This window comes from Littorina saxatilis, linkage group LG1 (genome assembly GCF_037325665.1).
Source record: "Littorina saxatilis isolate snail1 linkage group LG1, US_GU_Lsax_2.0, whole genome shotgun sequence".
NCBI classification, from domain to species: domain Eukaryota; kingdom Metazoa; phylum Mollusca; class Gastropoda; order Littorinimorpha; family Littorinidae; genus Littorina; species Littorina saxatilis.
The window spans coordinates 29,478,521-29,494,324 of record NC_090245.1 but is presented as its reverse complement, the minus strand read 5'-3'; the positions used below and the strand labels follow the sequence as shown (position 1 = coordinate 29,494,324).

The following is a 15,804-nucleotide window of genomic DNA, read 5'->3' as shown; positions in this document are numbered from 1 at the left end:
ACTGTATTCAAGGGAAACATTTCCTTGTTCAAATGTATCGTTCCATGAAAGAAGAGAGATGAGGGTAGAGGGTAAAACGTGTGTCTACTTTTTGTTTTATGGGTTTCAAAATTGTTTTTGATTCATCAAAAGTGTCACAAGTTATGCTTATTTCCGTTTCTGCATGTGAAGGCATATTGTGTATATTTTGAAAACAACATTATTCTGAAAGAGAGCAGTTTAGTGGTTTATGTTTTTAACTTTTATTTTCGTTATGTCATTGTCCATTGTATTGTTTTATTCTTTGTGTGTTTGTTTGTCCATTGTATTTTTAGTAACTTATTTGTGTACAGCAAATTTCTTTCATGCTTAGTCATAAAGAGTACCTTGAACAAGATAAATGATTAACAGTTTGTGATATCAAGATAACGATTATTAAACAATAATGTGAACTTCGTTTCTCTTATTTAGATTTAATATAAAATGTGTTTGAAAACGTTCTTTTTTTCAATATTCAATTTGTTGAAAGTATTTTGCTTGCTCCCAGTCATATATAAAAAAAAATTGAAAACATTCTTTTTTCAATATTTAATATGTTGAAAGTATTTTGCTTGCTCCAAGTCATATATGAGTTGACAAATGCCTGGCCGTAAAAGCACTGATCACACTAAAAATGCTTTTAACATGAATGGTAGTATGTTCGCACCATTTCTGATGTCAAATATCTATTCCTCTCAAAAATACCTTTAAAATGAGATGCTACTTGACCATGTTATGTACCAGACTTACGTCAGGGTTGGCCGCCATTTTGAATTAGCCGCCATCTTGGATACTGAAAAGTCAGAAATGTGACATCCCCTCTGGGTGTCTTGTAAAATGCTATCTGAAGCCATACATAAAATAAAATTGCTTCTAATAGGCAAGGTTCATCAAGTTCACTTTTTTTCAAGGTACAGTTTTGAGCTCTTACACTATTCACTGCAAAAGCAGAATGAACAAGCTGCAGCAGAAAGAGAGGAGAAAAAGGATCTCACTGCAGGTTCTCCACATAAAAAGTATACAATGTTCTCTTATAAACAAAAACAGCCACTCACCTCGTCAGCTGTATCTGTAGAGTAGGACACTGTCCCCAAGTGCAATTTCTTGAAAATCTGAAACAGAGAACAATGTGGAATATGATGACTTCTTATATGTAAGTGTATCTGCTTTTCTTCCAAACACTACAAATCAATACAAACAGTTTGTTGTGCAGGGTTTACGGACAGACGGACACACAAACAGACAAAATCGAGACAAGGAAAAGTAACAAAGCAGAGCAGACAAACACACTTTCTCACCATTTCATTCTGTGTGAGTGTGCCTGTTTTGTCGGACAAGAGGTACGTGATACGACCCAGCTCTTCAGGGATGGTAGTGGTGCGCACGGTGGTTCCCGGCATGTCTTTGTCACGCTGTATCACCCACGAGTACCACGCCTTGCCCATGTCAAGGTTCACACGCAAACTGCACACAAAGGCAGGTGAGCTTGACAAAATATGGCACGCTTGCACCATGTGTAAAAACCTTGTTTTAGCATCTGAAGAATACCAATACATTTCTCAATCATGAAGAAGCAGATAAATCATAATGCAACTGCAAGCATTATTATGCTCATGCAGATTTCACTTTGGCAAAATCCAGGCACTTCAAAATCTAAAGCACTCAGCTTTTAAAGCGCACATTGCTAGCAAATGCTGGACACTACTACAGTGGAACCTCCCCTTTAAGACCTCCACAAATCAGAGAAAACCAGGTCTAAACAAGAGGCGATGCCTTCAAGGCTCACGTAAGAAATCGACAAACAGTAACACAAACTCAATCACTTCGTCACACACACAGTAAGCATAGGTGACACGGTGCAAGAGTGCGAGACACTAGATCTAGATCTGTCTGTCTGTAGCCTACTTACGGGGACACGACTGCCAGATGGCCAGATGGACACTGCGCTTTCGACAGCGCTTCCTCGCGCAGACACTGGAAACACGCTGTGCAGATTAACCTGTAGGAAATCTCCTTTGGTATCTTCTTTATCTACTTTTCTGGAGCTACAAAACCGAACAATGTGAAATCATGAGTCGTCTTCTCCGAATCGGCGAACTGCAGCTCGGTGATAACTGTATCTATACCACAATCCTTCACGCGATCTGACCTAACCTTGACCCCTGACCTGGTCTACATACCACACACGACACAAACCAGTCAGCTGTTTTTACCCCCCCAAAACCCCCCACCACCCGTTTTCTTTGGATACACACTTTAACTACATACGTGCCGACGAAATGTTGATCATTGCTTCAATACTTTGAAGCTGTTGCTTGAATAATAACCAGGTAAAATTAGTATTTCGGTGTTCAGTCAAATGTTAAAGTTTCTACCACAGACATCTATATATATATATACGACTTGTGTCTGTCTGTCTGTGTGTGTGTGTGTTTTCGCAATGCACGGCCAAAGTTCTCGATGGATCTGCTTCAAATTTGGTGGGCATATTCAGGTACACACCGGACACAACCTGGTCGATGAGAATTTTCAACACGTGCTCTCAGCGCGCAGCGCTGAACCGATTTTGGTTTTTCTGTTCATCTTCCCAGATCCATTCCCACTAACTCTTCCTTATCTTCTCCAGTGTTTTGCGTTTATCTCCCTTCCTTCGTGTGGCGTCAATCCATATTCCCGTTTCTATTTTTAGAAGGTCCCTGTCCACAACGCTCAATCCATATTCCCGTTACTATTTTTAGAAGTTTTCGTTCGTGTGGCGTCAATCGCGTACGGTGCGCCACTCTCCCAGCAAAGCCGGGTACCCGGCGAAGCCGGCGTACGGTGCGCCACTCACCCACTCACCCGGCTCTACTTCTTCCCGGCGAAGCGGGTATTCATCTAGTACATACATACGCATGCATGCACAGACAGACAAAATTTAGCATCGCATAGGCTACACTTACGTGAGCCAAAAAGTAGGGAGTCTTAAAATGGAGGTACATTTACACAGGTTATTACATGTGCCAGAAAATCGGAAAAATATACCATTTTAGAAAAGGGGCGGGTCTTAGGGTGGGTCTTAAAATGGGGTGGGGGTGGGTCTTAAAATGGGGTGGGTCTTAAAATGGGGTGGGGGGTCTTAAAATGGGGTGGGGGTCTTAAAATGGGGTGGGGGTGGGTCTTAAAATGGGGTGGGGGTGGGTCTTAAAATGGGGTGAGGGGGTGGGTCTTAAAATGGGGTGGGGGGTGGGTGGGTCTTAAAATGGGGTGGGGGGTGGGTCTTAAAATGGGGTGGGGGGGGTGTGGGTCTTAAAATGGGGTGGGGGGTGGGTCTTGAAAGAAAGGTTCCCCTGTTCCTCATAAGCATCATAGATATTGAGAAACTGACTCAATCAGATTACTGCCCTACATTAAGACATACTATCAGCTCTGTTCAAACAATTTAGAAGAACACATTTTCTCAATGGTGACAAAACAATAAGAAAGAAAGACTGACTGCACAAGTCACCTGATGGGAATGATGTAGGAAAAGAGAAGAATGAACCTGAACAGGTATCTGTACCATGGGCCACCAAAACCCTGCAACAACAATACACCTTTAATAGACATTCTTTTGGGCTGCTGTCTCAAACTAGCAGTTATACTTCAAGGAACACTCATACATGCAGCATCCGTGCTTGTAACGTACACATCTAATACTCAGGCTGTCAACAAAACACACTTTCTGTCTTCCCATTCTAATTTAAATGGTTCCTTAAACGCCTTGTTAACAGACTCTTAAGAGAGTATTCTTCCAATTTCATGTTCTTATCATCAATGTTCTCTTTTCTTTTCATTGCAGCTCATCCTATAGTTGTTACAGAGTAATGGAGGTTACCTTGAGTATCATCATGAGAAGTGAGAGGATAATGACAGCCGAAAACAGCAGCTTTGTCAATGTGTTGATTTCAAGATCCACCGTTCCGATCTGAAACACACAGAGAAACATAACATCATTGGGAATCAAAAGTTGCACCCTTGCCGAATTTATAAGCCCTTCCACCAATACCCCATCCCCACTTTATCCAGATTATCTGACCAGACATCTAGCTCCCCAAAGGAGGTTAAACATTTTCTTTAAATCAAAAAGATGCAGCCCACACTGACCTAGTGTAAATGTGATGTTCATGACGCAACAGCCAATGTACACCACCACACCAAGCGCTATGCCTGATGCCACCACCCCCTCTCCCTATCTCTACTTCAGCCAGAACACTGACCCAGCCATCTGAGTCCCCCCTCCACACCCCATCCCCCTCTCCCATCTCTAAAGCAATCCACACTGACCTTGCTGTGTGGCTGTGATGTGTTCATGACGCTGCGTGTCTCACAGCCGGTGTACACCACCACGCCCAGAGCCGTGCCAGACGCAACCACAGTGTTGGCCCACAGCGTGTTCTCCACCGACAGAGAATCTTCTACAGTTGAACCGTCAGTCTGGTGACAATAGAATAGAATAGAATAGAATATAACAAAGTACAATACAATACAATACAATACAATACAATACAACTTTATTACTAGCTATGTTTCTGACACCACCTCAGTGTTGGCCCAAAGCGTGTGGAGACCATCGACGGTGAGTTTTCTAAATGAGCACTTTTGCTAGAGTTGCAATCCTGTGGCTTTCCTTTTTGCAAGCTGGTGTAAGCGATACGGATAGAGGCATAAAGTGCATTGCTATTCTGTGCTGTCTCAGATATGCACTTGAGCGTGCATACGTCTCTGACAAAACACAGTGAGGTTTAGTCACTGGTTGAAAATGATGCTACTTTCAGTATGCCTGGACTTGCGTGTCCTTTATTCTTTCTGCCCTGTAGAAAAAAATGATGACCATTAATGTTCAAACCTTTCAACTATTTATACATATCTTCAGGCATAAGGAGCCCTTATTAAAAACTGTTTGGGAAAAAAACTAGCATTTTTCAGCAGAAATTCTTCTGAAAGCAAGTGAACTATAGATCCATATAGTCTCACCCGTGTAAAAGTGCCGACAAAATTGTAGATGTCCTTCTGTGGTTTCTCAGCATATACATTGGCTGTGATGTCCAAAATGTCCTGCAATGTATAGAAAAAACCATGCTTAAATTAAGTAACCATGACTTGTTAGATAGTGAGTGGGTAATGGGATGGGGGATTGCAGGCTGTATGTAGCTGCTTTTGTGTAATAATGTTTTACCTTTAAATACTAAAACTAAAGCAAAATTAGTAAATCATCACATATTTTCAAATCACTCACCACATTGTTGGGTAAACGCTGTGTGGTTTGAACAGCCAGTCGTAGCTTCCAGTCCGTCTCTCCATCCATCTGATCTGTGCGCACAAAGCAAGTTCCATTTTGCTCTGTTGTTCGCAGGAATACCATGTCTGCGGGAACACGCTGGTTCTGATTCAGAAAACACAAAATGCAGCGTGAATAGTTTTAAGGGCCAGGTATGACTGCATTCATTTCTATCTATTGTTTATTAGAAACACCTCAAAAACATCCGCACATTTACACAATCACACCTCAGAAACACCCATACAATTACAAAATCTTCCAGTTGACCACCAGTTCCCACTTTGGAACTGATGTTCCATACTGTCAATTAATGAAGTCAGAAAACTTGGCCAAGAAAAGGCAACACATGACCTGGAACGAGGTCAACATCTACAGATAACAGCTTTTTATGTTATCATTGGGGAAGAAAAACACCAAACAAGTGGCCTAAGAATGTCAATGGTGTTGTACTTTTAAAGCGCTTTCCACAACACAACATCTAAAAGTAAAACAGAATTAATCTAACCTTATCCACAAGAATGAGGTCTCCCACTTGGATGTCGGAGCTGGGCACTTTGTTGAACCCGTCTCTGGTCAGCCTGCGGTACATCTGCGAGTTGGCTTCCTTGTCGCGCCGATAGCGTCGCCAGTCATCTATTGCTTCTCGGACCATTGTCACAAACAGTACAAAGCCCTGAAAGGGAATCATGAATGAAAATATGAAAATCCAAAGATAGACACAAACGCAGATGCTGACAAAGACAACAAGAAGAGCAAACGCTCGATCGAGTCACTTTCGCAGTTCTGAATATTATATGAGGCATCAGATGGACAGGAAGAAATTGCTATTCACAACACAATGCATACCTGATGTAAAGAATAATCCTATAAAGTTTGAATCAAATCCGATGAATAGTTTCAGAGATATGATATTTCAATTTTTTTCCTTCAAGACATACCTGTGACCTTGAAAAAGGTCAAAGGTCACCAAAGCAGACGTCAAAGTGTAGAGGTCACTGGGAGTCACGTTCACATAAAATTTGAGCCCGGTCACTTTTATAGTTTCCGAGAAAAGCCCAACGTTAAGTTGTGTGTTGCCGAACAGAAAAGGCTAGTTATCTCCCTTGTTTTTCTGATAACGTTCGTAAAAGGCTACAGATGTAAATACTTTGATGTAAAGAATAATCCTACAAAGTTTTAATCACATCCGATGAACTTTGTCAAAGATATTAAATGTCTAATTTTTCCTTTGACGCTGACCTGTGACCTTGAAAAAGGTCAAAGGTCAACAAAACCATCGTTAAAGTGTAGAGGTCATTGGAGGTCACGACTAAACAAAATATGAGCCCGATCGCTTTGATAGTTTCCGAGAAAAGTCCAACGTTAAGGTGGTGTCTACGGACGGCCGGCCGGCCGGACGGCCGGCCGGCCGGCCGGACAGACTAACACTGACCGATTACATAGAGTCACTTTTTCTCAAGTGACTCAAAAACGGAGAAAGCCAAAGACAACGAGTGAGAGAGACAACAAAAGCGAAACAGCTACAGAAAGATAAAGCAAGTCAAAAAGACAGAGAGAGGTTTAGCATTTGTATTGCCATTAAAGTACAGTATTAAAGATCAGATAGACAGACAGAAAGACAGATAAACAAAAAGAGATTTCTCCATGACCCATCTCTTACTTAAACACATTCCATGTATAACATTTCCTGTACACACACTCAGCCCACATCCTGACACAGTCAACCTAAACACCACACAAACAAGAACAGCAAAACTGACCAGCAGTTCCCAGTAGGTGTAGAGATAGCCAATGTGCACGGCAGCTAACACATACCCACATTCTTACACAGTCAACCTGAACAACACCACACACACCACAACATCTAGAGACTGAGCAGCAGCGCCCCATAGGTGTAGAGGTAGCCGACATGCACGGCAGCTAATACACACCTACATTCTTACATAGTCAACCAAAACAACACCACACACACCACAACATCTAGAGAGTGTACAGCAGCGCCCCGTAGGTGTAGTGATAGCCAATGTGCACAGCAGCTAACACATACCCACATTCTTACACAGTCAACCTGAACAACGCGACACACCACCTCATCCAGAGACTGAGCAGCAGCGCCCCATAGGTGTAGAGGTAGTTGACATGCACAGCAGCTAACACACACATACATCCTTACACAGTCAACCTGAACTACACAACACACACAATATCAAGAGACTGACCAGCGTTGCTCAGTATGAGTAGCGGTAACCAATGTGCACAGCAGTTAACACATACAGTGGAACCCCCCTTTTGAGACCTCCCCAAATCTGAGAAAATCATGTCTAAAAAAAAGAGGGAGGGATTCTTTAAATGGAAGTTAATTTTCAGAGGGAATAAACAGAACATCTGAGAAGGCAGGGTCTTAAAAAGGTGGAAGTCTTACATCGGGAGTCTTAACAGGGCGGTTCCACTGTACCCACGTACTTTCAGTCAACCTGAACAACACAGAACACACAACATCAAGAGACTGACCAGAGGCGCCCAGTATGTGTAGAGGTAGCCGACACGCACGGCAGGTATCAGCTGAGACAGGGCCATGACCAGGAAATACAGGTTCAGGAAAATACTGAACTGATCAAACAGCACCTGCACACCACACACACAACCATGGTGAATTAAATTCAGTTAATAATCATCATCCTTACCTTTCCATAATAATCATCATCCTTACCTTTCCATAATAATCATCCTCTTGGAAGACTTCTGAAAGCAATTCTTGCTGAGCTTTTGTTAAGAATAACCATTTTATTTAAAAATCGGCTCTCACATTTTTATTGGCAGGACGATGAGGTGGAAAAAACCCACCTTAAAACGAAGTTAAAAAACAAAGGAATACTGTACTCACCAATACAAGAACGAGACAAGACGGTACGAATTTTCGCTTATGGAAGCTTCATCAGGAAAAACAAGAACACAAAAGACAACAAAAAGCAGACGCAACACGGAACGAACAAGGTTTGAAAGAAAATGGAGGGGAAACACGCAAAAAAGGGAAGGAACTCTAGGAACGGAAATGAATGAAAGGGGAGAGAAGTGGTTGGATGATGTCATGGGCACAGGCATACTAGACTAAAAGTGATACACATTCATAAAATGGGGGGGGGGACAGAGGGAAAAAAAAAAAGAAAAGGGGGAGGGGGGGGGAAACAAACGTACGCACGCACACGCACACACACACACAACCAAACACATGAATACACACATAAACACACACACACACACATTCACACACAAACACACACACACACACGTATCGTAAATCCACAGTACGTTTGGGGAATACAAGTACATCACATTTTCGCATTCAAACCTTAAAACGAGAGAAAAAACAAAGATAGGGAACACAACCTCAAGTTCAAATTACATGAGTCATTTTAACAGAAAAACAACTGTATAGCCCTAACAGAAAGACGCATTATATCCACTGCATGAGTTATCCTATGAAAAGTGTACCTTGGGTATAAAGCTGATGATGCTGTACTTCTGGTTGCGGATCACATTACGTGGATGTTTCTCTGGGGCCCCGCGTGCCATGCCGATGTACACAGTCCTTGGTTTGAGGGCTCTGTTGCGCCGACATTTGGAGAACAGTTTGCAAAAGCAACTGTAACAAAATCACAAATTCCCATTAGAACCAAGCGTTTATTTTCCTTTTTTTTTAAATTGATAAATCTGATCATTTGTGTGAGTGTGTGCATGGAGTATAGCTTGAATCTTTAATGAATTTAAATTCTACATCCCTTATTTTTTGGGATTCCCTACACCTAATCCACCACTAGTGCTTATTCTGTTGCTGAATTTCAACGTTTTGTGGTCAGATAACAGCAGATCCACACACACTCTGCTTACTTGGGCATTCAACATAGAAACTGAACTCACCAGTCAAACATGGTGATGACAAAGCTGAAGTGATCTTGTGTAGCAACATGACATTGACAAACATGTGCCAGCTACTCTGACAGTCATTTTCAAGTTTAACTGGGCAAAAAAACACTGAGGGCTGAATGGAGCAACAGCATTTCTAGTTCATGTACCATATGTGTGGCTAAGTTATCGGTTGCATGTGTCTTCTAAATGACTGAATAACAATTGAATTTTGTCTCAAGAATAACAGATGCTGCTAATGCCCTGTATTGCCTTGTAGGCTGTTAAATACTACTGTAATTATCTTATCCTTAAATAAATTGTGCCATTATCTGAGTGTGTAACAGTTTGTCAACGTGCCTGAAAAATACATGTATGATGATTCGAACACTGTGATAATAACCGATGTGTGACGTTAAGCAGCATCAAGCTATTGGTTGTATTTGTATAGGTGGGGTGGTGGGGAAGCTTGTCTCTCAGAGAGAGAGAGAGACACACACACAGACAGAGAGACACACAGACAGAGAGAGACACATGGCACAGAGACAGAGAGAGTACTGATATTTATCTCAAAAATCCTATGCAGAGAGAGAGAGAGAGAGAGAGAGAGAGAGAGAGAGAGAGAGAGAGAGAGAGAGAGAGAGAGAGAGAGAGAGAGAGACACAGAGAGAGAGAGAGAGAGGGAGAGAGAGAGAGAGAGAGAGAGAGAGAGAGAGAGAGAGAGAGAGAGAGAGAGAGAGTGAGAAAGAGAGGCAGACAGACAAACAGAGACAGAGAGAGACAGACAGACCAACAGACAGACCGAGAGATAGACATTGAGAGAGAGAGAGAGAGATTGGATTGGATTGGATTGTTTAATTGTGTAACCAGTGATTTGGTTTTTACAATGGTAAAAAAAAAGAGAAAATGTACAAAATCAGCATTTCACGTAATCGAATCAAATGTAGATACATGGTGTTAAATATTTTTGGCAGTTGCTTGCTAATATAGTCACCTCACAATATAGATATAACATCGTAGCAAACAGTGTATCAACCATGAAAACTTTCTGGTAACGGTAATACCGAGGGGTACATTTTCCATGTCACGAATCAAACATCAAGTCTCTTCTGCCTCGCTTTCCAAGCCAGGAATAGATATTTAGCAAAACTTACGGCTTTTGTTTCGTCGCTACCTTTCAACAGTTCACACAGTTGGAGTTCGCATGGAGAGTCAACCGGTATGCCAATATATCTGGTTCTAATAGCCTGATACACTGGGCACACAAAGACAACATGCATTTCATCCTCAGTTTTATTTGTACAAAAAGGGCATAGCCGGCTTGCTTCCGAATGCGAAAAACGTTGCCTGTGTGCACTGAATGGAGAGACGCCAAGTCTGAACCTGCTGAGAGCTGTCCTGTAGATATTCACTTTTATAAAGTCTAAATAATGTTCTCGTCCGATCAGACTTTTGTGACTGTGGTAAAGTTCAAAGCGAGGACTTTGTGACGTATGGTTGAGCCATTTCAGACAAAAGTTTTCACTTAATCGTTCTTTGAAGGTGCGCAGGAATAGTCTCTCATCTGCCACGCTTCCAAATTGCCACACAAGGCCAAAACCAAGCTCACACAACAAAGACTTAACACGTGTGACCCAGTTGTCATGACCCCTTTCATGCATATTCAATAGGGACAAGTATGCCATCTTAGAAAATCGAACGTCCGGCTGCTTAAGTAAGCGGAACCAATATTGAATGCACTTTGCAGCGGACTCAATGTGAAGTGGATAACGGCCAAGTTCACTGTAAATCATGTCGTTAGGTGTCATGGTTGGTACATTCATAAAAAGCTTGCACGCGTAAAGGTGCACCCTTTCGATCTGTTTATTTTCGCTGTGACCCCAAAGTTCAGAAGCATAGAGCAGTGAAGGAACAATTTGAGCATCAAACAGTTTGAAAAACACTTCGCATGAGGAAATACCACACTTTTTCAGCGTTCTAAGGATTTCCATTGTTCCCTTTTTGCCTCTCGACACAAATTCCTCCGTGCCTATGTTTAAACTCATCATTGTAGAAAAGGTGAAGCCAAGGTATTTATACCTACCAACAACTTCGAGTATCTCAGTGCCTAAGTACCACTTTTCTTTCTCGGATAGATAACCACCTTTACGGAATACCACAACTTTTGTTTTTTCCGCATTAACTTTCAGTCCGAGTCTGTTTGATGATTCGTATAGTGTGGTTAGCTGTGTTTGCAGTCCTATTACAGTAGATGATATGAGGGCGAGGTCATCCGCAAACAACATGAGAAATATTTCTACCTGGTTAGGTAGTAACTGAATGCCCTGTCTCCCTTTCCCGATTATGTCATTTGCGAGTTCATTGATAAAGAAGGTGAACAGAATCGGACTACACATACATCCCTGTTTCAGGCCCTGAAGGCACTGGAAAAAGTCCGTGAGCCCGCCGCTGCTAGTTGAACGAAAGAGTGAGAGAGAAAGAGAGAGAGAGTGAGAGAGAGAGAGAGAGAGAGAGAGAGAGAGAGAGAGAGAGAGAGAGAGAGAGAGAGGAGGGGGGTTGGAGATGAAAGCACTGCTGCTGCTTTTGTTTTCTACATGTCACTATTAACACCTGCATGTAAAGCAAAACTGACACTTAAATGTTTGTGCGTAAAATCTGAAATAATAATTCATCTCCACCTTAGTATACCAGTGTGACAAAAAACCTTATCAAAAGGAGACAAATTGGTTTTGTCTAATAACCCTGAGCCAACACCTGGCAGCTTGCCAGTGCAGCAGCTGTTTCTAACAGTAACACAGCTAAGCAAACTGAGCTGGCTACCCTGGCATTTTTCTGTGTGACCCCATAAACAGTCATTTCTCTGCAGCTGTGGTCCAGCCATAAATTACTTGATCACATTTCTGTGGTGCTGTGCTAACCATAAACTGTTTTTGTATTAATAACAGTACAGTGGTACCTGTGATGAAAGGACAACCTAATATCATTAACCAAAAGTGTCCTCTCATCGGAAACGCCTCACATTACAGGTACTTCTGTATGAAGCTGTGCCTTCCAGCTCAGCTGCTCAGCCAGAAATAAATTGATACTCATTCCTTTGTATATATGCATGCAAAGCAACAATAACAACACTCATGTTTGATCAAAACTGTTCACCATGCCATACACAACATTCTCCATGAGAGTACATGTAATAATTCAGATGTTTTGTTTTGTATTGTTATCAGTTTCCCATTGGAGGGTATGAACATTTTAAAGTACCTAGATCATTGTTTAACCACACATACACGCAAAAAAATACAACCACCCACACACACACACACACACACACACACACAAATACCACACTGACACAAACTCTACCAACAGTCTCACATGACATAAAATGAGCTTTATTCCTTACCCAGTGCACAAGTTGATCCATCCTTCGGACAAAAAGTATCCGATGGATCGGTACTGGGACCGTCGTCTCCTCCGTTCCTTGACCAGTCGGTCATTCTCATCATCCATCTCAAAGCTGTCGCCGCACATTAGGGGAATTGTGTCCAGGCAATCTTCGTCGTAATCTTCGTCATCGGAACCCGCAGTGTAAGGTCTACAAACAATGGAAACATGCTGATGTCAGTAATTACAACAATGCATGTACTGAACTTGACCATTTATTCATAAATTAATTTCAATCTATGTGGGAGTCTTTAAATCATCACTGACTTGAATCTAAAGGATTGCAACACAGTAATGGTAATCATCAGTGATGTTTAACGATTTGCATCTTTAAAATCTAAGCACTAAGGCCCCCCCCAAAAATAGGTGTGGTTATACGGTAACATAGCCAAAACAAGAGGCGAAGCCTTCACGGCTCACGTAAGAAATTGACAAACAGTGACACAAACTCAATCACTCCGTCACACATACACACACACAGTAAGCATACCGTCGCGATATAACCTTGAACGGTTGAAAACGACGTTAAACACCAAATAAAGAAAGAAAGAAACAGTAAGCATAAGTGATACGGTGCAAGAGTGCGAGACACTAGATCTAGATCTGTCTGTCTGTAGCCTACTTACGGGGACACGACTGCCAGATGACCAGATCGACACTGCGCTTTCGACAGCGCTTCCTCGCGCAGACACTGGAAACACGCTGTGCAGATTAACCTGCAGGAAATCTCCTTTGGTATCTTCTTTATCTATTTTTCTGGAGCTACGGAACCGAACAATGTGAAATCATGAGTCGTCTTCTCCGAATCGGCAAACTGCAGCTCGGTGATAACTGTATCTATACCACAATCCTTCACGCGATCTGACCTAACCTTGACCCCTGACCTGGTCTACATACCACACACGACACAAACCAGTCAGCTGTTTTTACCCCCCCAAAACCTCCCACCAACCGTTTTCTTTGGATACACACTTTAACTACATACGTGCCGACGAAATGTTGATCATTGCTTCAATACTTTCTTTCTTTCTTTATTTGGTGTTTAACGTCGTTTTCAACCATTCAAGGTTATATCGCGACGGGGAAAGGGGGGGAGATGGGATAGGGGAAAGGGGGGAGATGGGATAGAGCCACTTGTTAATTGTTTCTTGTTCACAAAAGCACTAATAAAACAAGAAGAGCAAACGCTCGATCGAGTCACTTTCGCAGTTCTGAATATTATATGAGGCATCAGATGGACAGGAAGAAATTGCTATTCACAACACAATGAGTCACGTTCACATAAAATTTGAGCCCGGTCACTTTTATAGTTTCCGAGAAAAGCCCAACGTTAAGTTGTGTGTTGCCGAACAGAAAAGGCTAGTTATCTCCCTTGTTTTTCTGATAACGTTCGTAAAAGGCTACAGATGTAAATACTTTGATGTAAAGAATAATCCTACAAAGTTTCAATCACATCCGATGAACTTTGTCAAAGATATAAAATGTCTAATTTTTCCTTTGACGCTGACCTGTGACCTTGAAAAAGGTCAAAGGTCAACGAAACCATCGTTAAAGTGTAGAGGTCATTGGAGGTCACGACTAAACAAAATATGAGCCCGATCGCTTTGATAGTTTCCGAGAAAAGTCCAACGTTAAGGTGGTGTCTACGGCCGGCCGGCCGGACGGCCGGCCGGCCGGACAGACTAACACTGACCGATTACATAGAGTCACTTTTTCTCAAGTGACTCAAAAATTGCTCCAGGGGCTTGCAACGTAGTACAATATATGACCTTACTGGGAGAATGCAAGTTTCCAGCACAAAGGACTTAACATTTCTTACATACTGCTTGACTAAAATCTTTACAAACATTGACTATATTCTATACAAGAAACACTTAACAAGGGTAAAAGGAGAAACAGAACCGTTAGTCGCCTCTTATGACATGCTGGGTAGCATCGGGTAAATTCTTTCTCGTCCCAACCAATATGGGACTCCCACTAACCTGCGGGGGGTTTCAATACTTTGAAGCTGTTGCTTGAATAATAACCAAGTAAAATTAATATTTCGGTGTTCAGTCAAATGTTAAAGTTTCTATCACACACGCACACACGCACGCACAGACGGACAAAGTTTAGCATCGCATAGGCTACACTTACGTGAGCCAAAAAATAGGGTAGGAAGGTAGGCAATCACTTTTTTTTTTAAACTTTTTTTTCTAATGTGTACAAATTAAACCTACTTGACAGGGAAATAAGTGTGCGACTCGGGCGCTTTCGCTTTCATTGCGTTTTCTGCACTCGTTTACTTGTTTTTTGGGGTTTTTTTTGGACAAATGTAATAAAAAGTTATAGGGTCGGCCCCAAAAAATAGGGTAGGTCGTGTTACCGTAACCACACCTATTTTTTTTTTAGGCCTAATGGTTTACTGTTTTCAAAGTTAATTTCTCACTGTGAGTTACTTCAAACATCATTAAAGTACATACAATGTACGGCCATATCAATCATGAAAACTCAATATGCTGCCTTTTTCTGGACACTGGTATCCAAAGTTCATTGTACACGATTTCATTGTTTAGGAGAATTTTAGTTACAGCAATTACATCCATCACTTTTTGAGAGTTGAAGGACTTCGAATCTATTACGTCTTTTCACACGTCTGAATAATCTCAAAGAAGTACTCCTGACAAATTCAGTACAAGCTGTTCCAAAACCAAGCCAATGTCACAATTCCAAAACTCAAACTAATGTATTTACTCTGGTGTTATCTTACTGTAATATACACCTTGTCACAGTGTTAGTTCCCGTTATTCTAACTAATATGCCTGCTTCAACTGCACACTTGCGACAGCTAGTAGGGTAAGTGCAAAGATTGGATGTAAGGGAAAGCAGAGGGAACAGATCACAGTAAGCAATTTGGGTTTCATGGTGTTAATGCAAACCCCACATGTATCACAAAAGCTTAAAATAAATGATTTTGCAGGAATTGTGCAAAACTGTAGAACTGTAGAACGCCAGTAGTAATTCCTTGTCTGCTCCAATTTACTTCCAATGAATAACTTGCACAGAGGTAACACACAAACACACACGCGCACCTACGCATGCACACGGACACATTCACAAATGGCTTCCAGTAGTTAGTGACAACCATCCCAGTGTATTAATGT

At 41.7% G+C, this 15,804-nt stretch overlaps 1 protein-coding gene across 2 annotated transcripts in view; it reads right to left on the bottom strand.

Annotated features, from left to right (window-relative positions):
* The window catches only part of LOC138966437 (probable phospholipid-transporting ATPase IIB), a 75,886-nt gene that overhangs the window by 42,191 nt on the left and 17,891 nt on the right, over positions 1-15,804 (bottom strand). For both annotated transcript variants that reach the window (XM_070338680.1, XM_070338687.1), the window contains exons 2-12: positions 12,621-12,812; positions 8,810-8,960; positions 7,829-7,942; positions 5,823-5,990; positions 5,276-5,422; positions 5,014-5,094; positions 4,324-4,473; positions 3,875-3,964; positions 3,506-3,576; positions 1,317-1,482; positions 1,074-1,130 (exon numbers count right to left, since the gene is read on the bottom strand). In XM_070338680.1, the coding sequence (XP_070194781.1) occupies positions 1,074-1,130; positions 1,317-1,482; positions 3,506-3,576; positions 3,875-3,964; positions 4,324-4,473; positions 5,014-5,094; positions 5,276-5,422; positions 5,823-5,990; positions 7,829-7,942; positions 8,810-8,960; positions 12,621-12,812 (1,387 nt within the window). The remainder of the gene's footprint in view (positions 1-1,073; positions 1,131-1,316; positions 1,483-3,505; positions 3,577-3,874; positions 3,965-4,323; positions 4,474-5,013; positions 5,095-5,275; positions 5,423-5,822; positions 5,991-7,828; positions 7,943-8,809; positions 8,961-12,620; positions 12,813-15,804) is intronic.